This window comes from Triturus cristatus, chromosome 12, assembly GCF_964204655.1.
Source record: "Triturus cristatus chromosome 12, aTriCri1.1, whole genome shotgun sequence".
Taxonomy (NCBI): domain Eukaryota; kingdom Metazoa; phylum Chordata; class Amphibia; order Caudata; family Salamandridae; genus Triturus; species Triturus cristatus.
This window is the reverse complement of record NC_140595.1, coordinates 109,722,810-109,749,101: the sequence shown is the minus strand read 5'-3', so window position 1 is coordinate 109,749,101 and position 26,292 is coordinate 109,722,810. Positions and strand designations below refer to the sequence as shown.

Genomic DNA, 26,292 nt, shown 5'->3' with positions numbered 1-26,292 from the left:
TTCGGTATCGACTAGTTTTGCAGCGTGAATCTTTCTGGATTCACTATGCTGTGCATTATTCCGCGATCTTGTGGTTGGGTCCGGATTCGTAGTCTTTTTTTTTTTTTTTTTTTTTTTTTTTCGTAGCCCAGGTGGGCGTCGACGTCCACCATTTGGTGCACCTCCCGTGACGTCGTCGTGCTTCCTGCGGAAGTCCCACCTTTGGGGCGCCATCTTCAGATTCTTTTTTCCGCCGTTGGGTCTGGATCGTCATCGGGAAGCTCCAGAATTACACTCAAGGAAGAAGGAAGAAAAGCGAGTTTCGTCGATAGAATCACTAGAAGATATCAGGAAAGGAAGAGATTTCATCAGGAGCGCGAAGAAAGGAGGACCAGCGCCCCTTTTCTTCGACGGCCTTGGAGAATGCACGCTCAGAGACCCTGAGCGCAATGGACAAGACGCCATTCAAGTTCTGCCCAAACTGCCACCACAAGTTCGCGCAGAAAGACCAGCATCCGGTCTGCAACCTCTGCCTACCGGTCGATCACCAGAGTATCGACTGCAACGCCTGCTCAGCCTTCGCGCCGAAGACACTCAGGGTGAGAGAGCGGCAGAGAAGAGCCAACGCCAACATGGATGGCAAGGGGAAGCCCCCGACGCTCTACGATCTGGGCCTCTCCACGGACGACTAGGACAACGTCGCCGAGACAGCCGAAAACTTCACGGTCGTAGAGACCGACAAGAAAAAAGAAGACGAGGTAAGAGAATCGTCGAGCGCAAAACAGAAAGTACCTCGACAACACGAGGGTGACTCGAGAAAATCTGAGTCAAAGTCCACGAAGGGATCCCTGGCGCCGAAAACTTCGACGTCCAAAGGGGAAACCACGGACAAGAGGCCGAGCGGATCCTTAGAAAAGGACTCCCTGGTGCCGAAAGGCAAGGGTCGTCGAAAGCATCCCATGAAACGGGCCGATCGACGCAGAAAGAACGTTCGACGTCGACGCAAGTTTCATCGAAAAGACCCGCGGTCGACGCCGAAAGCATCTCCGAGATGGAGAAAAAGAAGAGGCGGCTCGAGGCCGAAATGGAGAACATCCTTCAAAGGAAGAAGGAGTTCGACGCCAGGATGAAGGAATTCAAGATTCCAACGGTTTCATCGGCGGACGTCGGTGAGGTCGAAGACGAGTTCGACGCCGAAGGGCTGACAAGGGATCTCGAAGAGGAAGAAGAGCCCTATTATGAGGGAGAAGCCGAGGAAGAAGACCAACGGTCGTTCTACGAATTGGCGGCATCTACCAGCAACGACGTCGAATGGCACGATCTCGACACCGAAAACCCGGAGGAGGCCGTGGACACGTACCCTTCGAGGCCTTCGCCACCCGACGACATCGGGGTCTACAATATGGTGGTCAGGAGCGCAGCAATGGCCTTCGGCGTCAAACTCGACGAGGAGAAACCGAAAGCCGATTTTCTCGTCGAGACACTGCTCCCCATCCAGACAAGGAGCCAGTTCCTCCCCATGCTACAAAGCGTGATGAATCAGGGGAGAGAAGCCTTCAAGGAACCTGCGACCTGCCGGTCGATCCCGCCCAGGACAGAAGAAATATAAGCACTCCTCCCTGGACCCCCCTTACATCAAGGGTAGCGTGACCGCGGACTCCATCATAGCCTCCACGGCCAGGAGAAGGGCCAACGTACCAGCAACTTCGGGCCCACCTCCGGATAAGGAGAGCAGGAGGATTGACCTCACAGGAAGAAAGGTCGAGAGGAACGCCGCAATGCACTGGCGCATGGCGAATTCAAATGCACTCCTCAATAGACACCAATACCAGCACTGGGATGAGATGGGGGAGCTAGTAAAGCACCTCCCCGAAGAATACCGCCAGAGAGCCTCTCACCTGATAGACGAAGGCAAGAACATCGCCAACTCCTGTATAAAGACGGCGTTGGATGGGGCAGAGACTTCAGCAAGACTCATGGCCATAGGGGTCACAGAGAGGAGGCATGCATGGCTAAGAATCTCGGGATTCAAACCGGAAGTGCAGAACAACATCCTTGGCACCCCCTTCAACGGATAGACACTGTTCGGAGCAACAGTGGACGACAAGCTCACCCAGCTGAAAAAAGAAAACGAGACGGCGAGGTCCATGGGGGCCCTACAGCTGAGGGGAATGAGGCGAGGAAATCCCTCGGAGACCCTACGGTAGGGGAGGAAGCCAGCAGGGGACGTCGCACCAGGCGTTCCAACAAAGTCAGCAGGGTGAAGGTCACGGACAAGGTCAGCAGAAGCAAAACTGGCAATATCAACCTCTGGGCCAGTCCTTTCGCGGGAGAGGGAACGGACGTGGCCAAAGGAGGAGAGGGGGCGAACAGCCCTCGACGAAGTGACTCAGCACGCAAGAGGACGCCTACCCTCGTCAGGACCCCAAGGGTGAGGCGCAAAAAAGTGTCATCAGGGGGAAGAGAAGATTCAAGAGCCTACGAGCATACGACACCAGTAGGCGGAAGACTGAGGTTCTACCTTCAGGAGTGGCGGCGTATAACCACAGACAAGTGGATACGGAACGTTGTGCAGTACGGATACTGCGTAGATTTGGAGAAAAGACCTCCAAACAGGAACCCAAAGGGAAGACTGAGATCGGCCCAAGAACTGGCAATACTCAGAGAAGAAACGCAGAAACTCCTGCAAAAGGGAGCCATAGAGACAGTGCCGTTCAGAGAACGCAACAAAGGGGTCTACTCAAACTACTTCGTGGTTCCGAAGGTAGACGGAGACCTCAGACCCATACTAGACCTCCGTTACCTAAACAAGTTCATCAGAACGCAAAGGTTCAAAATGACTTCACTGCAGGAGGTTCTGCCACAGATAAGTGAAGGGGACTTCATGGTCACCGTGGACCTCAAGGATGCCTACCTTCACATCCCAATAAACAGAAGGCACAAGGGCCTTCTAAGATTCAACATCGAACAAGAACACTACCAGTTCACGACCCTGGCCTTCGGATTAAAATCAGCACCAAGGGTCTTTACAAAATGCCTGTCGGCGGTAGCGGCGCACCTACGAAGGCAGGGAATACATGTCTACCCCTACTTGGACGACTGGCTGGTCAAGGCAAACTCACGCGGAAAGTGCGAGAGGCACGCAAAACGCGTAACAGACACCCTCACGAATCTGGGATTCTCGATCCACTGGGGAAAATCATCGATGGAACCGGAGCAGGTGAAGATTTTCCTGGGGGCAAAGATCAACTCCCGCAACAGTACAGTAGTGCCCAGCGAGAGGAGGACAGAGGCTCTACTGAAGGAGGCGAAGCTCTACCAGAAGGGGCGAGCTCTGACAGTGAGGGCTGTGAGCAAGATGATGGGGATGATGGCGTCCTGTATCCAGCTGGTGCCGAATGTACGCCTGCACATGAGACCATTCCAGGAATGGCTACAACAACAATGGTCACAAGCAAACGGAAGTTGGGAGGATCTAGTGGTTGTTACGCACGCAGTGCAGGAGGAGATAACTTGGTGGAACAGAGACAACATAACAGGGAGAAGCCTGACACCACCAATCCCAACAGTGACTATTACCACGGACGCATCGCAGAAGGGATGGGGAGGCACATGGACAACCTCAGAGTGAGGGGTCTATGGGCCCCAGCAGATGCGGTCCGCCATATCCACTACCTCGAGTTGAAAACAATCCTGCTAGCCCTGAAGGCATTCCAGAGACACCTGTTCAACAAGAGGGTGTTGGTCCAAACAGACAACACCACGGCGATGTTCTACATCAACAAACAAGGGGGGGACACAGTCGTTCCCGCTCTCATCCCTAGCTCAGGAGATTTGGAGATGGGCCATACCTCTCAGGATAGATCTACTGGCAATTCACCTACCGGGGAAGGACAATGTGGAGGCAGACTGGCTAAGCAGGCAGACCTCAGCATCACACGAGTGGGAGCTCAATGGCCAGGAAACGGAGAAACTCTTCCGGAGATGGGGGACTCCCACAATAGACCTATTTGCAACACGCCACAATGCAAAATGCCAAAGCTTCGCGTCCAGGCAACCAGATCAGCAATCCAAGGGAAATGCCCTATGGATAAGCTGGTCGAGGACATTTGCCTACGCCTTTCCACCGATACCCCTGTTGCACAGAGTGCTCGACAAGTGCAGAACCAGCAACATGACTCTGATCCTGGTGGCTCCGCAGTGGGCGAGGCAGACATGGTTCTCACAAATTCAAGAAATGGCACAAGACGACCCATACAGGTTCGAGAGGAGGAAGGACCTGCTCTCAACGCAAAACGGAGAGGTCCTGCACCCAGAGCCAGAGACACTCAACCTGGCGGCATGGCTCCTGAAGACCTAGAGTTCGCACACCTAAGATTGCCGCCGAGCACGATGCGAGTGCTACGGGAAGCGAGGAAACCAACTACACGAAAATGCTACAGCACAAAATGGAAGAGGTTCACTGTGTGGTGCCGGAAAAAGGGCCTGCAAAACAGAATGACAAGAGACTCAACAGTACTGAGGTACCTCACACACCTTCTAAAGAGTAACCTCTGCTCGAGCTCACTAAGGGTACACCTAGCGGCCATCGTGGCCTACACCAGAGGTGAAAAAGGTGGAAGTTTCTTCAGCTCGCAGGTGGTGAGGAGATTCATGGAAGGAGCCAAAAGGGTGGCCCCCCCGAAAAGGTTGCCGCCGCCGGCATGGAATCTGAATGTGGTCCTGACGGAGCTCATGAAGGCACCGTTTGAACCCATTCACAAGGCCACACTGCAGATGTTGACTATGAAAACAGCCTTTCTGGTGGCCATAACCTCACTACGCAGGGTGAGCGAGCTTCAAGCACTAACGCTGCAGGAACCCTACATTCAGATTCACAAAGATAGAATAGTCCTGAGAACGGACCCACACTTCATGCCCAAGGTAGTGTCGGCGTTCCACATGAATCAGAGTATCCAGATACCAAGTTTCTTCCAAAACCCGACTACAAACGCAGAAAAGGCACTGCACACCCTCGATGCCAGCAGAGCGGTGATGCACTACATTGAGAGAACCAAGGAACTCAGGAAGTCGAAACAGCTGTTTGTGTCCTTTGCTACTAGCTTCATGGGTAGGCCAGTGACTAAGGGCACCATCGCAAGGTGGATTGCCCTCACTATTCAATTCTGCCACAAACAGGCTGGACAGGAGCTAGCGGAGGGGCCGCAGGCTCACTCCACAAGGAAGAAAGGGGCCACCGTGGCCTTCCTGGCGAACACGCCCATCCAGGACATATGCCTCGCGGCAACTTGGGCATCTGTGCACACGTTCACGAAACACTACTGCGTGGACATTCAGATGAACAAGGAAGCACAGGTTGGACAGAAGGTGCTTCAGCACATTTTCAACGACCAACGCTCATCTACCACCCAGCCGCCACAGAATTAGGAAAACCGCTACAAAGTCTATGCACAGCATAGTGAATCCAGAAAGATTCACGCTGCAAAACGAATAGTTTCTTACCTGTCGGTGTAGTTTTGCAGCTTGAAGATCTTTCTGGATTCACTAGCGAACCCACCCACCTCCGCCAGGAAGACGAGGCTGGAGGAAGAGGGGGTAAAATGGAAAAGATCAAAGAAATGAAAACATACAGATAAAGGGACAAGAAGGATTAATCAATCGCCTAGGGTTAAAAAAAAAAAAAAAAAAAGAAGGAAAGGAAAAAAGAACCCGAAGATGGCGCCCCAAAGGTGGGACTTCCGCAGGAAGCACGACTACGTCACGGGAGGTGCACCAAATGGTGGACGTCGACGCCCACCTGGGCTACGAAAAAAAAACAAAAACAAAGAAAAGACTACGAATCCGGACCCAACCACAAGATCGCGGAATAATGCACAGCATAGTGAATCCAGAAAGATCTTCAAGCTGCAAAACTACACCGACAGGTAAGAAACTATTCGTTTCTTTAGTGCTTTAGAACCTTCTTCCAGCTTTTCGGATCCGTTTGGTCCGAACATCGAACTTCCATCGACTATGGAATCGAGGACTCCATTCAAACGGTGTCCTTTATGCCACGCGAAATACCCACACATCGACGTCCACCCGGTATGCAACAAATGTCTCTCACCGGATCACGATGAGTCGAAATGTATGGCCTGTGCCCGATTCCGATCGAAGAAGACTCTCCGGAATCGACGGGCGGCGAGATTAGAGGCGCAGCAATCGGCGCCTGCCCTGGCCAACATCTTTAGCACCGAAGACGAGGACGCCGAGAGCGTGGAAGAAGTAGACTCCAGCCCCGCTTCCGAACACGATTCCCGATCGGAAGAAGACGATGTGCTTTTTCAAAGGGAAGAAGTCATCGACTAGGTAGGAGACTACGATGAGGCCTTTGGGGCCGAAGAAGATGGCTCTAGCGAGGAGCTAGGCCCACCCGTCGATACGGAGGCCGACAAAATGCGTCGTCATAAGGCTCAGGTCGAGGGATCGCCTTCGGGCCTTACTCGAGATCAATCCCAAAGTTCTTCAGCCCCGCTTTCAGGCCCGGCCTTGAACATTCCGCACGAGCCATTAACGAAAACGACTGGATTCCCTTCAGTGAAACCGAAACCAATCGTCGCACCAGTTCCACTGAAACCAAAAGTGAAACTGGCTGTAATCGGCTCGAAGGCCTCGAAGCCCTCCACTCCTTCGACGCCAGCAAAGGCCATCGGCCCCGAACGCAGTAAAAGGGATTTCGGCGCCGAGCTCACTGCAGCGGATATCTGTGCCGACCCGAAGAAAAAGGCCCTCGGTCCCCACAAGGCGCCGCTGCCTCTGGCACCAAAGCCGTCGGCCCCGACCACCAAAGCAGTCGGCCCCGACCACCAAAGTCAAAGTGGCCACCCCGTCTGCGTCAACGTCGAAGACAGCGGCGCCGGCCAAGTCGTCGACTCCACCGACCGTCGATACCTCTCTTCGGATCGATGACCCCATGGCTCCAAAGCAGTTGACGCCTACCTCCAAGGTGCCGACCGGTTCCAAAGAGCCTTCTGCGTTCTCCGTGCAACAGGTCGCGGCATCGTTGCAACGCATCAGGGAACGGGCAGCCCTCCGCTCCACGTCTGGCCCCGACATGCACAAGGCTCCGAAAGCACCCTCGGCGCCGACCAACATCACGTTTGGCTTGCCGCCGTCCACGGCGCTGAAGATGTTCGAGATCCGGACAAGTGTCCGCCAGACACAGTCCCCATCCACTGGACACACAGATTTTGAGCCTTCACAGCCACAATTCGACGCCAACACTGGTAGACTGATGCTCCGCAAGCGGAAAATCACGCCAGAGAGGGGATTGGACTCCTACAGAATCCCTCTCAAGCACAAATTGCCAGCAGGGTCGGAGCCAGTGCTTCATGAACGCTTTCAACCCTCCCATCAGGATCCCCAGTCCTTTTCTCCTACGCCTTCAGAGACAGACGCAATAGAGGACTATATGGGGGATGATACCACCTACCCTGGGGATGTCGATCCTGATGAGCATCTGCCAGACCCAGATCAGGCATGGGATGACCCTACAGACCAGGGTACCGCACCAGATACCCATGACACGCAGCTTTACAGCACAAAGACATCTCCCACAGAGGACACTGCTGCCTTCAATGCCCTCATAGAACGGGCTGCTGCCAATCATGGAGTAGAACTCCATTCTGACACTGTCGAAGAAGACTTCTTGGTGGACACTTTCGCCTCTTCCGAAAGAACTGTAAAAACTCTGTCCATGTTGAAAGGAGTTCTCAAACCTGCAAGAGACATTTTTAAGGAAACAACCAGGGCACGGGTGCTAAACCCCAGGATTGAAAAAAAATACAAGCCTGCACCCGGAGACCCTATGTACATTAGGGGTCAGTAACCTTTGGACTCCATGGTAGTTGCTAACGCTCGCAAAAGAGCTCTTTCGCAGACAACAGGTGATGCTCCTCCCCCAGACAAGGAGTCCAAAGTGCTGGAGACATCAGGCAAAAGGATTGCAGCGCAAGCAGCAAACATCTGGCGCATTGCCAACACACAGGCACTCCTGGCCCGTTATGATTGTTCCCACTACGACACACTAAAATCACTACTCCAACATTTGCCAGATGAATATCAAGAGGCAGCGGAGCTCCTCATCAGAGAGGGACAACTCCTTACCAATGCATCCATCAAGTGCGCCCTGGATGCTGCCGACACAGCGGCGAGGGCAATCAACACAAGCGTCATGTTGAGATGACACGCATGGTTGAGAATCTCAGGCTTCAAGCCGGAGATTCAGAACAACATCTTAAACCAACCATTCAACCCCAACTACTTATTCGCCCCTGAAGTTGACACTACCCTCAAATTAAGAAAGACACTGACACTGCGAAATCAATGGGGGCTCTGCAGACGCAGCAGTTTCGTAGTGGCTCCTTTCGTTGCCCCGGGAATAGAGGAGCAGCTAGAGGTCAGGGGTCACAGCAGCAATACACTAAAGGGGGCACACAGAGTACCTACGATAAAACCAACAGAGGTGGATATCGTGGCTCCAGCACCAAGGGCAGAGGACGTGGTTACGGCAACACCAGGTCCTCACCCAAAAACAAACCGTGACGCCCTCTCCCTTCCCCCGACCACATAACACCTGTCGAAGACTCCAGCGGTTCCTGTCCGCGTGGAAAACCATCACACAGACAGGTGGGTCAGGGACATTATCCAGAACGGTTACTGTCTCGAATTAACGTCCACTCCACCCAACATACCGCCAAAGCACCGTCCTATGTCCGTAGAGCACTTGGCATTATTGCAGCAGGAAGTGCTAAGTATGCTGCAAAAAGGTGCAATAGAGGTCGTGCCCATCGACCAGCAGGGGACAGGGGTGTACTCTCTGTACTTAATCCCAAAAAAGGACAGGTCGCTCAGACCTATACTAGACCTGAGACCCCTCAACCAATACATTCTCTCAGAGCATTTCCATATGGTCACCCTACAGCAGGTTCTCCCGCTGCTCAGTCAGGGAGACTTCCTAGCCACACTAGACCTCAAAGATGCGTATTTCCACATACCCATACACCCATCACACAGGAAATATCTCAGGTTCACTATTCAGGGACATCACTATCAATTCAAAGTTCTCCCCTTTGGAGTGACAACAGCACCCAGGGTTTTCACCAAGTGCCTAGCTACGGTGGCTGCACATCTACGGAGACAACACATTCACGTCTACCCTTACCTGGACGATTGGCTTGTTCAGGCAAAGTCAGCCCAGCAATGTGCCAGCCACATGTCCCTCACCATTCACCTTCACAGTCTGGGATTCTCACTAAATTACCCAAAATCACATCTCCAACCCACACACGTACAACAGTACCTGGGCGCGACCATAAACACTCTGAGCCACAGCTCAGCCAAATTTAGTGAGGATCAACAGCATGCAACTGCTGATCTCAAAGTTCAAACCTCAACACTCCCTTCCTGCGCCAGTGTTCATGCAGATGATAGGCATGATGGCCTCCTGCATTTTCATAGTCCCGCACGCAAGACTACATATGCGCCCGCTTCAGGAGTGCTTGGCACGTCAATGGAATCAGGCTCACGGGCAATTAAAAGACCTAGTGTTGGTGAGCGGTCGGGCATACAACTCTCTGCATTGGTGAAATCCACAAAACCTTTGCAAGGGCCGACCGTTCCAGGAGCCTGTTCCACAAATAATACTGACAGCGGACGCCTCTCTCCAGGGTTGGGGAGCTCATGTACTCACTTTCACAGTGCAGGGACTATGGTCAACCCAACAAAAGATGCACATCAACGTTCTGGACCTGATGGCAATCTTCCTAGCCATGAAGGCATTCAAAGTACACTTGTGCAACAGTCGTGTTGATCCGGACGGACAACATGACTGCCATGTACTACATACAAAAGCAGGGAGGAACACACTCTCCACAGTTCTCATCTGGCTCAGAGCATGTGGAAGTGGGCCATTCAGAGAAACCTATTCCTCATGGCGGAACACCTCCCCGGCAAGGACAACCAGATGGCGGATCTGCTCAGCAGACACAGCCACCAGATGCACGAGTGGGAGCTACACCCGTCAGTACTCCAACCGTACTTCCAACAGTGGGGTCATCCAGAGATAGACCTATTCGCCAAAAACAAACGCAAAATGCCAAAGCTTTGCTGCCAGGTTCCCACATCAAGTCACAGGGCAATGCGATATGGATGAACTGGTCTGGCAGATTTGCGTACGCTTTTCCCCCAGCGCCATTAATACCGCTAGTGGCACGCAAACTGCGACAACACTCACTGACACTCATCCTAGTTGCTCCCACATGGGCGCGCCAACCATGGTACACCACCTTTCTAGAACTTTCCGTGGTGCCGCATCAAAGGCTGCGGATCAAACCCGCACTTTTAACGCAGAACCATGGCGAAATTCAGCACCCAGATCCGCAACAGCTGAACCTGGCAATCTGGCTCCTGAAGTCTGAGTTTGGCTACCTAAACCTGCCACCTGACTGTAGGGAGATCATCAAGGAGGCCAGGAGACCCACTACCAGAGCTTGCTATGCGGCTAAATGGAAGAGGTTTGTTATTTATTGCAACAATGACATTAACCCGCTGGACGCATCCATTCAAAACATCATCTGTTACCTCTTACACCTATACCGATGCAATCTGGCATACACCTCAATACGTATCCATTTAACCGCAATAGCAGCCTATCTCCAAAACAGGCAGCACCTCTCTTTATTCAGAGTGCCTGCCATCAAAGCCTTCTTGGAGGGACTCAAACGAGTAATTCCCCCAAGACACCCACCAGCACCGGTGTGGAACCTCAATTTGGTCCTCACCAGACTAATGGGTCCACCCTTCGAACCTCTCCATTCATGTGAGATTCAATTCCTCACCTGGAAAGTAGCTTTCCTAGTGGCAATCACTTCGTTAAGAAGAGTTAGTGAACTCCAGGCACTAACCATTCAAGAGCCATTCATACAGGTTCACACAAACAGGGTTGTACTACGTACCAACCCCAAATTCATGCCTAAAGTAATATCCCAGTTTTGCAGCGTGAATCTTTCTGGATTCACTATGCTGTGCATTATTCCGCGATCTTGTGGTTGGGTCCGGATTCGTAGTCTTTTCTTTTCTTTGTTTTTTTTTTTTTTTTTTCGTAGCCCAGGTGGGCGTCGACGTACACCATTTGGTGCACCTCCCGTGACGTCGTCGTGCTTCCTGCGGAAGTCCCACCTTTGGGGCGCCATCTTCAGATTCTTTTTTCCGCCGTTGGGTCTGGATCGTCATCGGGAAGCTCCAGAATTACACTCGAAGGAAGAAGGAAGAAAAGCGAGTTTCGTCGATAGAAACACTAGAAGATATCAGGAAAGGAAAAGATTTCATCAGGAGCGCGAAGAAAGGAGGACCAGCGCCCTTTTTCTTCGACGGCCTTGGAGAATGCACGCTCAGAGACCCTGAGCGCAATGGACAAGACGCCATTCAAGTTCTGCCCAAACTGCCACCACAAGTTCGCGGAGAAAGACCAGCATCCGGTCTGCAACCTCTGCCTACCGGTCGATCACCAGAGTATCGACTGCAACGCCTGCTCAGCCTTCGCGCCGAAGACACTCAGGGTGAGAGAGCGGCAGAGAAGGGCCAACGCCAGCATGGATGGCAAGGGGAAGCCCCCGACGCTCTACGCTCTGGGCCTCTCCTCGGACGACTAGGACAACGACGCCGAGACAGCCGAAAACTTCACGGTCGTAGAGACCGACAAGAAAAAAGAAGACTAGGTAAGAGAATCGTCGAGCGCAAAACAGAAAGTACCTCGACAACACGAGGGTGACTCGAGAAAAACTGAGTCAAAGTCCACGAAGGAATGAATTCAAGATTCCAACGGTTTCATCAGCGGACGTCGGTGAGGTCGAAGACGAGTTCGACGCCGAAGGGCTGACAAGAGAACTCGAAGAGGAAGAAGAGCCCTATTATGAGGGAGAAGCCGAGGAAGAAGACAAACGGTCGTTCTACGAATCGGCGGCATCTACCAGCAACGACGTCGAATGGCACGATCTCGACACCGAAAACCCGGAGGAGCCCGTGGACACGTACCCTTCGAGGCCTTCACCACCCGACGACATCGGGGTCTACAATATGGTGGTCAGGAGCGCAGCAATGGCCTTCGGCGTCAAACTCGACGAGGAGAAATTCAAAGCCGATTTTCTCGTCGAGACACTGCTCCCCATCCAGACAAGGAGCCAGTTCCTCCCCATGCTACAAAGCGTGATGAATCAGGGGAGAGAAGCCTTCAAGGAACCTGCGACCTGCCGGTCGATCACGCCCAGGACAGAGAAGAAATATAAGCACTCCTCCCTGGACCCCCCTTACATCAAGGGTAGCGTGACCGCGGACTCCATCATAGCCTCCACGGCCAGGAGAAGGGCCAACGTACCAGCAACTTCGGGCCCACCCCCGGATAAGGAGAGCAGGAGGATTGACCTCACAGGAAGAAAGGTCGAGAGGAACGCCGCAATGCACTGGCGCATGGCGAATTCAAATGCACTCCTCAATAGACACCAATACCAGCACTGGGATGAGATGGGGGAGTTAGTAAAGCACCTCCCCGAAGAATACCGGCAAAGAGCCTCTCACCTGATAGATGAAGGCAAAAACATCGCCAACTCCTGTATAAAGACGGCGTTGGATGGGGCAGAGACTTCAGCAAGACTCATGGCCATAGGGGTCACAGAGGAGGCATGCATGGCTAAGAATCTCGGGATTCAAACCGGAAGTGCAGAACAACATCCTTGGCACCCCCTTCAATGGAGAGACACTGTTCGGAGCAACAGTGGACGACAAGCTCACCCAGCTGAAAAAAGAAAACGAGACGGCGAGGTCCATGGGGGCCCTACAGCTGAGGGGAATGAGGCGAGGAAATCCCTCGAAGACCCTACGGTAGGGGAGGAAGCCAGCAGGGGACGTCGCACCAGGCGTTCCAACAAAGTCAGCAGGGTGAAGGTCACGGACAAGGTCAGCAGAAGCAAAACTGGCAATATCAACCTCGGGGCCAGTCCTTTCGCGGGAGAGGGAACGGACGTGGCCAAAGGAGGAGAGGGGGCGAACAGCCCTCGACGAAGTGACTCAGCACGCAAGAGGACGCCTACCATCGTCAGGACCCCAAGGGTGAGGCGCAAATAAGTGTCATCAGGGGGAAGAGAAAATTCAAGAGCCTACGAGCATACGACACGAGTAGGCGGAAGACTGAGGTTCTACTTTCAGGAGTGGCGGCGTATAACCACAGACAAGTGGATACGGAACGTTGTGCAGTACGGGTACTGCGTAGATTTGGAGAAAAGACCTCCAAACAGGAAACCAAGGGGAAGACTGAGATCGGCCCAAGAACTGGCAATACTCAGAGAAGAAACGCGGAAACTCCTGCAAAAGGGAGCCATAGAGACAGTGCCGTTCAGAGAACGCAACAAAGGGGTCTACTCAAACTACATCGTGGTTCCGAAGGTAGACGGAGACCTCAAACCCATACTAGACCTCCGTTACCTAAACAAGTTCATCAGAACGCAAAGGTTCAAAATGACTTCACTGCAGGAGGTTCTGCCACAGATAAGAGAAGGGGACTTCATGGTCACCGTGGACCTCAAGGATGCCTATCTTCACATCCCAATAAACAGAAGGCACAAGGGCCTTCTAAGATTCAACATCGAACAAGAACACTACCAGTTCACGACCCTGGCCTTCGGATTAAAATCAGCACCAAGGGTCTTTACAAAATGCCTGTCGGCGGTAGCGGCGCACCTACGAAGGCAGGGAATACATGTCTACCCCTACTTGGACGACTGGCTGGTCAAGGCAAACTCACGCGGAAAGTGCGAGAGGCACGCAAAACGCGTAACAGACACCCTCACAAATCTGGGATTCTCAATCCACTGGGGAAAATCATCGATGGAACCGGAGCAGGTGAAGATTTTCCTGGGGGCAAAGATCAACTCCCGCAACAGTACAGTAGTGCCCAGCGAGAGGAGGACAGAGGCTCTACTGAAGGAGGCGAAGCTCTACCAGAAGGGGCGAGCTCTGACAGTGAGGGCTGTGAGCAAGATGATGGGGATGATGGCGTCCTGTATCCAGCTGGTGCCGAATGTACGCCTGCACATGAGACCATTCCAGGAATGGCTACAACAACAATGGTCACAAGCAAACGGAAGTTGGGAGGATCTAGTGGTTGTTACGCACGCAGTGCAGGAGGAGATAACTTGGTGGAACAGAGACAACATAACAGCAGGGAGAAGCCTGACACCACCAATCCCAACAGTGACCATTACCACGGACGCATCGCAGAAGGGATGGGGAGCGCACATAGACAACCTCAGAGTGAGGGGACTATGGGCCCCAGCAGATGCGGTCCGCCATATCCACTACCTCGAGTTGAAAACAATCCTGCTAGCCCTGAAGGCATTCCAGAGGCACCTGTTCAACAAGACTGTGTTGGTCCAAACAGACAACACCACGGCGATGTTCTACATCAACAAACAAGGGGGGACACAGTCGTTCCCGCTCTCATCCCTAGCTCAGGAGATTTGGAGATGGGCCATACCTCTCAGGATAGATCTACTGGCAATTCACCTACCGGGAAAGGACAATGTGGAGGCAGACTGGCTAAGCAGGCAGACCTCAGCATCACACGAGTGGGAGCTCAATGGCCAGGAAACGGAGAAACTCTTCCGGAGATTGGAGACTCCCACAATAGACCTTTTTGCAACACGCCACAATGCAAAATGCCAAAGCTTCGCGTCCAGGCAACCAGATCAGCAATCCAAGGGAAATGCCCTATGGATAAGCTGGTCGAGGACATTTGCCTACGCCTTTCCACCGATACCCCTGTTGCACAGAGTGCTCGACAAGTGCAGAACCAGCAACATGACCCTGATCCTGGTGGCTCCGCAGTGGGCGAGGCAGACATGGTTCTCACAAATTCAGGAAATGGCACAAGGCGACCCATACAGGTTCGAGAGGAGGAAGGACCTGCTCTCAATGCAAAACGGAGAGGTCCTGCACCCAGAGCCAGAGACCCTCAACCTGGCGGCATGGCTCCTGAAGACCTAGAGTTCGCACACCTAAGATTGCCGCCGAGCACGATGCGAGTGCTACGGGAGGCGAGGAAACCAACTACACGAAAATGCTACAGCGCAAAATGGGAGAGGTTCACTGTGTGGTGCCGGAAAAAGGGCCTGCAAAACAGAATGACAAGAGACTCAACAGTACTGAGGTACCTCACACACCTTCTAAAGAGTAACCTCTGCTCGAGCTCACTAAGGGTACACCTAGCGGCCATCGTGGCCTACACCAGAGGTGAAAAAGGTGGAAGTTTCTTCAGCTCGCAGGTGGTGAGGAGATTCATGGAAGGAGCCAAAAGGATGGCCCCCCCGAAAAGGTTGCCGCCGCCGGCATGGAATCTGAATGTGGTCCTGACGGAGCTCATGAAGGCACCGTTTGAACCCATTCACAAGGCCACACTGCAGATGTTGACTATGAAAACAGCCTTTCTGGTGGCCATAACCTCACTACGCAGGGTGAGCGAGCTTCAAGCACTAACGCTGCAGGAACCCTACATTCAGATTCACAAAGATAGAATAGTCCTGAGAACGGACCCACACTTCATGCCCAAGGTAGTGTCGGCGTTCCACATAAATCAGACTATCCAGATACCAAGTTTCTTCCAAAACCCGACTACAAACGCAGAAAAGGCACTGCACACCCTCGATGCCAGAAGAGCGGTGATGCACTACATTGAGAGAACCAAAGAACTCAGGAAGTCGAAACAGCTGTTTGTGTCCTTTGCTACTAGCTTCATGGGTAGACCAGTGACTAAGGGCACCATCGCAAGGTGGATTGCCCTCACTATTCAATTCTGCCACAAACAGGCTGGACAGGAGCTAGCGGAGGGGCCGCAGGCTCACTCCACAAGGAAGAAAGGGGCCACCGTGGCCTTCCTGGCGAACACGCCCATCCAGGACATATGCCTCGCGGCAACTTGGGCATCTGTGCACACGTTAACAAAACACTACTGCGTGGACATTCAGATGAACAAGGAAGCACAGGTTGGACAGAAGGTGCTTCAGCACATTTTCAACGACCAACGCTCATCTACCACCCAGCCGCCACAGAATTAGGAAAACCGCTACAAAATCGATGCACAGCATAGTGAATCCAGAAAGATTCACGCTGCAAAACGAATAGTTTCTTACCTGTCGGTGTAGTTTTGCAGCTTTAAGATCTTTCTGGATTCACTAGCGAACCCACCCACCTCCGCCAGGAAGATGAGGCTGGAGGAAGAGGGGGTAAAAGGGAAAAGATCAAAGAAATACAAACATACAGATAAAGGGACAAGAAGGATTAATCAATCGCCTAGGGTTAAAAAAAAAAAAAAAAAAAAGAGGAAAGGAAAAAAGAACCCGAAGATGGCGCCCCAAAGGTGGGACTTCCGCAGGAAGCACGACGACGTCACGGGAGGTGCACCAAATGGTGGACGTCGACGCCCACCTGGGCTACGAAAAAAAAACAAAAACAAAGAAAAGACTACGAATCCGGACCCAACCACAAGATCGCGGAATAATGCACAGCATAGTGAATCCAGAAAGATCTTCAAGCTGCAAAACTACACCGACAGGTAAACTATTCGTTCCACATAAATCAAACTATTGAACTGCCTGTTTTCTTTCAAAATCCACAGAATGTCGCAGAGAGAATGCTCCATACACTAGATGTAAAGAGGGCCCTCATGTACTATATAGACAGAACTAAGGACTTTAGGAAGACAAAACAACTTTTCGTTGCCTTTTCTCCACAACACAAGGGCAACGCCATTTCCAAAGCAGGTATAGCCAGATGGATCGTTAAATGTATTCAAATTTGCTATCTAAAAGCTAAACGCACATTAACGATTCCCCCACGAGCCCACTCAACACGAAAGTTAGGGGCGTCCATGGCTTTCCTGGGAAACATTCCTTTACAGGAAATATGTAGAGCAGCCACATGGTCCACTATACATACATTTACCAAACACTACTGTGTAGATGTACACTCAAAACAGCAGGCAGCTGTAGGACAGGCTGTTCTCAAAACTCTTTTTCAGACTGCTGCAGCTGGCACGGGTAGCCGCCGTTAATAGGAGGTACTGCTATGTATTCTATGCACAGATATGAATTCAGCAGCCCACATGCCTCAAACTGAATATGCTACTTACCAGTATGCATCTGTTCTTGGCATGTAGGGCTGCTGACATTCATATCGCCCCCTGTGAGAAAGTGGCTCTGTATATACTGTTCCCTAATAGGTACAGGGTGTACAGAGTCCACAGTCCCCCAGAGGCTGATAGAGGTCAAAGTTAGGTATGACCTTACTCTCAAAAGTGGTAGCTTGGTCGAGCAGTAAGGCAGTACCAGAGGACAGTGTAAAGCATTTATTGTACACACTCAGTCAGCAAATGGTTTCACACACTCAATAACTGAACTCTAGGCCAATGATTTGTATATATAAAATATATGCTTGTTTTATTTTTAGAACCACAAGGGGGTAAAAATATACTCTCAGAATGAGAGGTTGAATATAAATACTTTTGTTTCAAGCAATAAATTTGTGTAAACAGTCACAGTTGGTTGCAATAAACAATCCTATTTCCTAAACATAACAATGCATTGAGCTCAATGGTAAATTCAGCTTATTTGTAATAAATTACTTTTCAGATTACTTTTGGAATTCCCGGTCTGGATCCTAGAACCAGCCTGGGGTCAGTATTCAGAATCAAGTGATGAAAGTCGACTTAATAACTGTAATGATTTTTAAATAATATTTAGCTATTTCAAAAGTTAGCACTTAGAAAATATTTCACAGAAAACATTCAATGGATCTCTATGGCAAGAAATTCAAATTGCAGGTAGAGTACTTTATCGTTACTTTAGTAATCCAGGACTGGGTGCCTAGACCCAGGACTGGGGTCCTTATCAAATGCAGGTAAGTAATTTCGTTTGCAGAAATGGTACGATTTTAAAAGAATATTTCAAATTTGCAAAAGTAGACACTTAGAAGAAATTTCACAGAAAAGCAGACAATGGTTTCCTATGGGAGAAAAATGAGTTAGAAGTAAGTATAGTTGTGAACACTTTTCAGAGTCAGGGCTGGGCACCAAGATCCAGCACTGGGAGCTCACCTAGGAGCAGGTGAGTAAATTCGTTTTTGTCACTTGGCTGATTTTTGGTGAATTTTTGCAGTTTTGAAAAGTTCACACTTAGAAGATTTTTGAAGAAAAAGCCAGTCAATGTTACCCTATGAGGAAAATGAAGTTAGCGGTTTAAGGGTAAGTACTCGACTGGTAGTGTTGAAATTCCGGGCATGGACTCAGGGGTCCCCCAGTGTCAGGTAGGTACAGTTGGTTCACCCTCAGCGGTTTCAGGACGGCCGGGTGCAGAGAGAGTTGGGCCCAATGTTATCCTATGAGGGATAGGGGGGCCTTGGTTGGTGGCTGCTGTCTGGCAAGCCACGCGGCTGTGGGAGCTGGGCTCCTGGTCACTTACTCAGGGCAAGTGGGGAAGTAGGTTAGTGTAGAGAGGGCACTGCCAGGGCCACTCGGGCGGCTGGGTGCAGGGTGCTTTTGAGCCTTAGGGCGCTCAATGGAAATCAATGGGAATGTTCCGGTTTGGAAAGAGGCTGCAGGCTCGGGGACGAGGATGTTTCAGGTGCCACCACCACTTCGAGAGGTAAGTTGGGTAGTTGTAGGTTAGGTGGGTACCCCGGGATTGGGCACAGGGGGTCGCAGGGCGCCGGGTGCAGGGGTGCCTTTTGACGTCGGGAATCTTACCCTCTGGTTGATCGCGGCTGGGGTGGCACTTGGTTCTGAGGCTGTAGGCTTCTTCCGGGATGTCGAGGGGGGTCCTTGGGTGCCGGACTCTGGGTCACAGTCGCCGTGGGGTCGTCCTCTGGGTCTTTGTCCACTCCGGCACTGGCCAGGCTTGGCTGGTGCAGAGTGTGTTGGGTCCGCGGTCCCGGGCTGGTGCCAGGGATAGCAAGTAGGTTTCTTGAGTAGAGCCTCTACTCGTGGGAGTCCCAGGGGCTTAGAGCTAAAAGGTAGCCAGGTCCTCCGGGGTTGGTGAGGTTGCTGGCCACGTGGGATGCCGCGCTGGTGCAGGTTCGAGAGTCGACAGGCCGGTAGGGCTGGGGCCAAAGCAGTTGGTGTCTTCTCTTTTTAGCAGCTGCAGGGCAGGTCTTTGTTCTTCTTGCTCTTCTTGTCGTTTTTCTATCTGGAATCTGAGGAAGGAAGGTTCAGGGGGCCCCTAAATACTAGATTTAGGGGCGTTACAGGTAGGTGAAGGCCAGGGACCAATGGGTCCTTGTCCTGGGGTGGGTACACCCCCTATCCTGCCTCTCTCCTGTGGGAGGGGGCAGTAGCCTAATCCTGATAGGGTAGGGCCTCCTATCTTCAAGATGGCGAGAGCCCGGAGATGTGCTTCACCTCGCCTCCCCCACCTGAGGGGTGGGGTGGGCAGGCTGGCACATCCCCTGTCCTTGTATGGGGTTTCCGGCCAAGCTTCCCGCCAGAGTGGGGGGTTGCAGTGGCCTGGGGAAACTCCAACTGGCGGCATGCCTTTGAAGCTTCCCTTTGCTCATCCTGGGGGAGGAGATTTCTCACCTCACCCAGGATGTGCATTGTTGCAGGCCCGGGAGAGCAGGGGCTCTCCCACCCAGGGGTCCAGCAACGTGTCTGCTGTGTGGCAGCCTGGGCAGCCTCAGAGCAGATGTGGATTGCAAGTTAGCTGTAAGGGGGCATCTTCTAAGATGCCCTCTGGGGCGCTTAGTACATTAAATCCTACACTGGCATCAGTGTGGGTTCAATGTGCTGAGAAGTTTGATACCAAACTTCCCAGGCTTCAGTGTTGCCAATATGGTGCTGTGGAGCTCGTGTTTGACAAGCTCTCAGCACCATGTATTCTTAAATGACAGCACTGCACTTACAGTGCCCAGGAATGGACCTGGGTACTGTAGGGGCACAGGGCTCCTGCTCCTGTGCCCACACCATAGGCGTAATGCACCCAGCTAGAGGGGTGGCTGACATATGCCTTGGCAGTGTAGGTGATGGGCATGGTACACAGTGATGTGTGCCATGTCGACTCTTTGTTTTGTCCTGCACCCAGACACTCAGCCTGCAAGGGCAGTGTGTGTGTGTAAGGGTACAGGGCCTCTGAGGGTGGCACAATGAGTGCTGCAGCCCTTAGAGGCCTTCCCTGGTCACAAGGCCCTGGGTACCTAGGGTACCATTTACTAGGGGCTGACATGTGGCTAGGGTTTGCCAATTTGGGGTTTGTGTGGTTTAAGGAAGGAACATAGGCCCTGGGCACCTGATTGGCAGGAACCCAGGGTACACTCAATCGAAGTACATTCAGCAATTTAGCAAAAAGTGGGGGCATACCATGCAAGAAAGATGGCACTTTCTCACACACCCCTCGTCCCCGGTGCCTGTAGCAGCTGCAGCTCTCAGAATTACTGTATAGCATGGTCATCACTTACTGTATCTACTCCATCACTGCCACAATGGCGAAAAACAATCGGAGGATGCCCATGCGCACTGTGGTCCAGGGAAGGAGTCACCTATCTCGTGATACTTCGAAGACTCTTCCAGGACAACAACGTGCAAACATCCGGACCCAACACTAGGCGGCGATCTATGCACAGATATGAATGTCAGCAGCCCTACATGCCAAGAACAGATGCATACTGGTAAGTAGCATATTCAACCTCTTGCACCACAGGGCTTAAAACAAACAAGCGCCTTTTACCTTGGGTCTAAACATGCACATCTACTTGGCTCTCGCACATTTGTTCTGTCCCATTATGCTTGTGCTACCAAAAATCTGTTGAACATGTCTTGGTGGCACTTTTAATTTTTTTGTCAAGCGCAACGCTCTACATCTGGGTTAGTGTCTCACTGAGCAACACCTTTGATTCAGAAAAGTTCTAAAAATGTTCTTCTCTGCCTCTTTATAATCCGATTTTTCGCGTGAGTACTTATTTAGGTTTCCAGCACTAGCATGCTGTCTGACTTTAATATTCTATTTAAGGGGGCTTTCAGTCAGCCCTCTTCAATTGATCTGTTGTCATTCACATGGGTCTGGTTACTTCATCCATTGGTTAACTTCTTTGAGAATGACATTCTTCTTTCACATGGCGCACAACCACACACAAAGTAGTTGCCTTTCAGTGTCCGTGATTACTGTTTCAATGTGTGCTTTTTGAGACCACATTTTTTAAAATTTTAAGCCAACAATGTCTTGCAAACCACCATGCGAAAGTAGGACAAGCAATGACACAAAATGCATGCAGCCAACAACAGACCTATTAGCTCTTCCAATGCTTGTCTGTTTTGATAATTTATCTGGGAGTCAAAATGCCAGCGTGAACTATTGGCTTTCTCAAAGATTGCTTCAGTAAATGTTAGTAAATTCTTATGTTTAACTGGCAGTCGTACACATCATTCCACACCATAATCTGTTAGGTCTGTCTTCATGCAGCAGCTGTGAAACTTTTTCTAGTCATTTTATTATATTGTGGTGATATATATTTTTCAAATGTTTATTTCAATTGTAGTCTTTCCTAGTCCTTCATATTCTGTGAACAGCCATTTCTGCCTGGCATGCTACAATCAACAGGCATCAAACTTTGTGTGAGACTGAACTAGGCTTCTTTACCCCCACACCTGTCCACCCTTTCAAAACGCTCTTGCATGCACTAAAATAGCTGTAGCGTACTTTAATGGTAAGCCAAAGGTTTTTGTGGATGTGGGTGTATTTGCTGTGTTCATTACATAGCTTTAAATCTAGTGTTTTTCACTCTGCATTGCTTTGATAAAATGTAATGTTTACGCATTTAGGTGAGCAAAAGTGGCCTAATCTACTAAACTATTTGTAGGTATCACAGCACCGTCAACAGTGATATCTGAATCCCCAGCCACACCAAGCCTCACACCTGTGAACGACACTGTTTCAGTTTCCACTTTGCTGACATCAGCCAGTCAGCACTCGGCAGCCCTTGGTAGCTTAGGTCACAATGAAGAACTCCCCACCACTCAGCAGCATAACAGGTAAAGCCTGCACTGGAAATAAATGTGTTATAAATTATCTGCTAATAATTTGGGTTTTGAGGGATCCTGCATGGAGTGGGTTTGAGGGTATGTTCTTTGACTTCAGGCACAATAAGTTATGTTATGTTATATTTGTTATGTTAAATTTAATTTGTACAGTGCACGGCTACTAGAAAGTGTCCCGGCGCTCGCTTCGGGAAAAAAAGAGAAGAAATGCACACCAATTCAGACTAAAAGTGTTTTTAGTTTTTTCTTAAACAAGGCCAGCTTTGCGCACAAAGGAGTTGCCCCCATGTCTTTGGCGATTAAACCTGGGGGTCTGAACCAACAGCTGAGCAGACTAACGCAGCTGTCTCCCTGGTGTGGAAAAGGCAAACCTCTTCTGCAGATAGATAGGTCCCAGGCCATAAAGGGCCCGATGGGCAATGGTTAACATAACATTATGCATTGGAGGCTTCATATTTTCATATGCTCCAACACTGGATGTTTTATATATTCACATGCTTGAATCATTCCCTGTCTGGTTAGGAGTCCCTGGTACATTAAAATGGCAGTATACAGTATAAAATGTACATAACATAAAGAAAACAGTGTAAAACGGCCATAGGCCTGAAACAATCACAATAATGTAAGGAACCCTTACTTGCGTAGTGGATAGGGTTAGTCACAAAAAACAAAATGGTGTCCCCCACGTTTCTCCAATATATTTTTCTCAAACTACCCACTCCTCACTCTACTCATCCACACTCCAATTCTGAACTCTTTAACATGTGACAATGTTTGCTGTGTTGCTATTTATACCTCCAATTCCACAGCAGTATTCCAAGGTTTCCATAAAAAAAATCTTTGCAGGAGTAAATACAAATTAAATAATTTATTAAGATTTTATAGTGTAATCACACATGTAAAAACAGATTTTTATATTAATATGATAGGGACTATTATATACACAGTTATTTGTCTCCAGATCTCAATATAATACAATTCACCTATCGGTGTCAGTACACAATCACAATAACCACATTGCATATCAGATAATCAGTTCATTGGATACAAAGTGCATTTTATGTATTCACATTTTGAATTTCAACCACAAAAATTTTAAAAACTTAGTTGTAGAAGCGGCGTTTCGGTGGATCATATCCAAAACGACCACCTTCAGGACAAAGATTTTGTGACAATCTAAAAAAACATAATTACTCCTTCGGAGGCAATAGCCATTAATATATTGAAGAGAAGGGTACTGTTGGGTCCTGTAAATGGTACTAACCGAAACCCCCAATGTGTAATATGCATGTGGAATTAGAAAAAAAACATGGATGAAAGGATGTGTAAGGATACTGAACTCTTGAAATGTGACTACATTTTTTTATGAACTAGTAAATATGTTTTATTACGTTATGCTAGATGATTATCACAATCTTTGTCCTGAAGAAGGTGGTTGTATTGGATATAATCCACCGAAACGCCGTGTCGACAACTACATGTTTTAAAAATTTGAGTGGTTAAAATTCAAATGTGAATACATGAAACGAACTGATTATCTGATGTGCAATGTGGTTATTGTGTACAGACATTGATAGGATTCCCTTGTATTATATTGAGATCTGGAGACAAACAACTGTGTATATAATGGTCCCTATCATTTTAATATAATCTTTTTTTACTTGTGTGATTAAACTACAAAATCTTTAATTGTTTAATTTGTATTTACTCCTGCAAAGATTTTTTGGTGGAACTTTGAAATAGTGCTGTTGAATTGAGGTATACATAGCAACACAGTACACATTGTCACATGTTGAAGAGTTCAGAATTGGAGCGTGTGGTTGAGTAGAGTGAAGAGTGGGTGGTGTGAGAACAAAATATTGGTAAAACGTGGGGGACATAGGCCTGAAACAATCATATATATTTAGTGGCATATCCACCTCATTAGAACAAACTTTAGCCAGGGATGTGACACGTTGTGTTTTCACTTTTGTTTGCACTAAGACACGTAGCCTGCAATAGCAGCCTTTCATGTGCTTGGTGAGGGATCCCTTAGGGTGGCACAATTCTTGCTGCTGCCCTTAGTGATGATTTTTAGTACCTCTGACCCTAGGTACCAGGGGTACAACTTACTAGGGAATTAGAGGGTGCTAAAGGTTTTGCCAGTTGGGGAAAACAATTGAAACTTTTTAGGGAAAGAACACTGGTACTGGGCACCTGGTTAGCAGGAAACCAGTGCACCTCAGAGTTGCACCAAATACTAGGCAAAATGTAGGGGGGGCGGGGTACTGAAACAAAAACCCAGTTTTCTACTTTCCTGTTGTCTCTGGTATGGTATCACATGTCATGTTTATTCCCCTGGAGTGTGGTGATGTGGTGTATGACTGACCATTATAATTGCTTTATCACCTGTTTTAGCACTGCAGTGACGCAGCAGAACAGCATATCCACCTCATCCTCTGTACGAACGTCAACAGCGGGACTTTTGGTAAGTATGCCATTACACCCAAACATAAATACTTATTTTTGGTGGCACCTCATAGGTTTAGGCAAAGTGTTTCCTCGGAGCACATGAGCATTTAATGTAATTTTGGTGTAAGAATTATTTAATCATGTCTAATTCCCCCCTGTGATGGTGTCACCAGAAAGACAAAAATCACTTTGCACAGTGCAACTAATTTTGCTTCTTATAATCTAGGTGTCATGCATTGGTATGCAAAGTATTTGCTTTCTTCTTATTTGATGGCTTTCCTTTCTCTGCTTGCTTTTGTCCCACCTCTATTGTATAGTTTCCTTTCCATCCCTTTGATTGGAGGATTTGTATCCTTTCATTGGTTACATAGCTCCTTTGATGCGTCTTTAGCCCTCCCTTTAAAAAAAACTATTACTAAACCCCGTTCTTCAAGCTCTTATTGCTCTCAAGCCCCCTGTAGTTGCATTTGCTTTTCTTTTTTGGAAAGCTCAACTGCTCCATTTTGCTGCCAGGCTGCTTTTTCCTTAATGTACTCTTGTGCATTTTTAAAATTCTCCACTTCAGGAGCAAACGTTAAAAAAAATAAATCAATAATATGGCCTACCTGATGGATGTGTGCCTGTGTGATGACAAGGCACACTTATGACATCACACTGCAACTGCTTGTTTTTGTCTGGTTGACAAACTGTCATTTGTTTCCCTTTAATCTTTTGCAGAATAGCATTGAGTGAAAAGCATTGAAAGCCAAAAGGTCAGGTAAAGCCATTAAAAGGCAAGACCTGCTGGCTTTGTAAGTAGACACTTTTCAAAGTAAAATTATACTGCACCACATCCATGTTTTTGGGATCTTTTAATTGTGATTCCCTGTACACCTCCTTTAAATTGAATCTGTTGATTCAAGTGTAGTGATGTTTTCATTTTTTGTCAAGCTGTGCATAGCCTTCTACCTAGTTGAGAACAAACTGCTTACATAGTTTTAATGCAGAGCAGTGTGCCCGTGATTCTTTTGCATGCTTTTTTTTCATACAAGCTTTTGTACGCTACAGGTTAAATTCAAAGCCATCAGTCTCTTAACCATCTTAACTGCTGAGGGTTTTACCACCTGTTTGCACATAAATCTAAATACCTTTTCCCCCAACAGTAGATATCAGGCCACACATTGTAGTCTGACGGTATCTGTGGTTTGTGGTTCCTCCTCCAGAGAACTGAGTAAATAGGCAAACTGTAAACATTTGTGTTTCTTTTTTTGAAAAAATAGAGGTAAAGAGAAAGTTTCTACAAATTACAACCACTAAAGGTTTCCTGTGTTAAAATCACCGCCCGCAGAGCATTCAGAAATGAGCAGAGTAGGACAAACAAGACATTTTAAAATGTGTGGTTTTTTATAACCATTTTGTACGGATGTTCAATTTCTCCTATTTGTGTGGTTTCTATGTGCAGTTAGTGGGGACAAGAATTGTGACTGGAAAGGCAGTACAAAAAAATCTCTGTAGGAGTAGATTAGTATTACCACTTTGATTTTGAGGTACCCATAATATCTGAAATTTTGAGTGTTACAAAATGTTTTGAAGCCAAAAGTGTAGAGTAATGAATGTAATAGAAAGTAGCAAATTGTAGGAAGCTGGGTTTCTGTTGAAGTAACCCCCCCACTTTTTGCCAGGCTACTGATGCACTTTGACTTGATGTGCCCTGGGTCCCTGCCAATCTGGTTCCCAGGGCCTGTGTTCTTTACCAAAACTGTACCCTGTACCCCCAA

At 49.2% G+C, this 26,292-nt stretch overlaps 1 protein-coding gene across 39 annotated transcripts in view; it reads left to right on the top strand.

The window, feature by feature from the left end:
- UBAP2L (ubiquitin associated protein 2 like) overlaps nucleotides 1–26,292 on the top strand; it is a 658,575-nt gene that overhangs the window by 158,598 nt on the left and 473,685 nt on the right. For all 39 annotated transcript variants that reach the window (XR_014972277.1, XR_014972273.1, XR_014972279.1 and 36 more), the window contains 2 exons: nucleotides 21,907–22,078; nucleotides 24,482–24,551. Coding sequence is in view for 24 of the 39 variants with exons in the window: in XM_085638880.1 (XP_085495006.1) it covers nucleotides 21,907–22,078; nucleotides 24,482–24,551 (242 nt within the window). In the remaining 15 variants the exon portion in view is untranslated. The remainder of the gene's footprint in view (nucleotides 1–21,906; nucleotides 22,079–24,481; nucleotides 24,552–26,292) is intronic.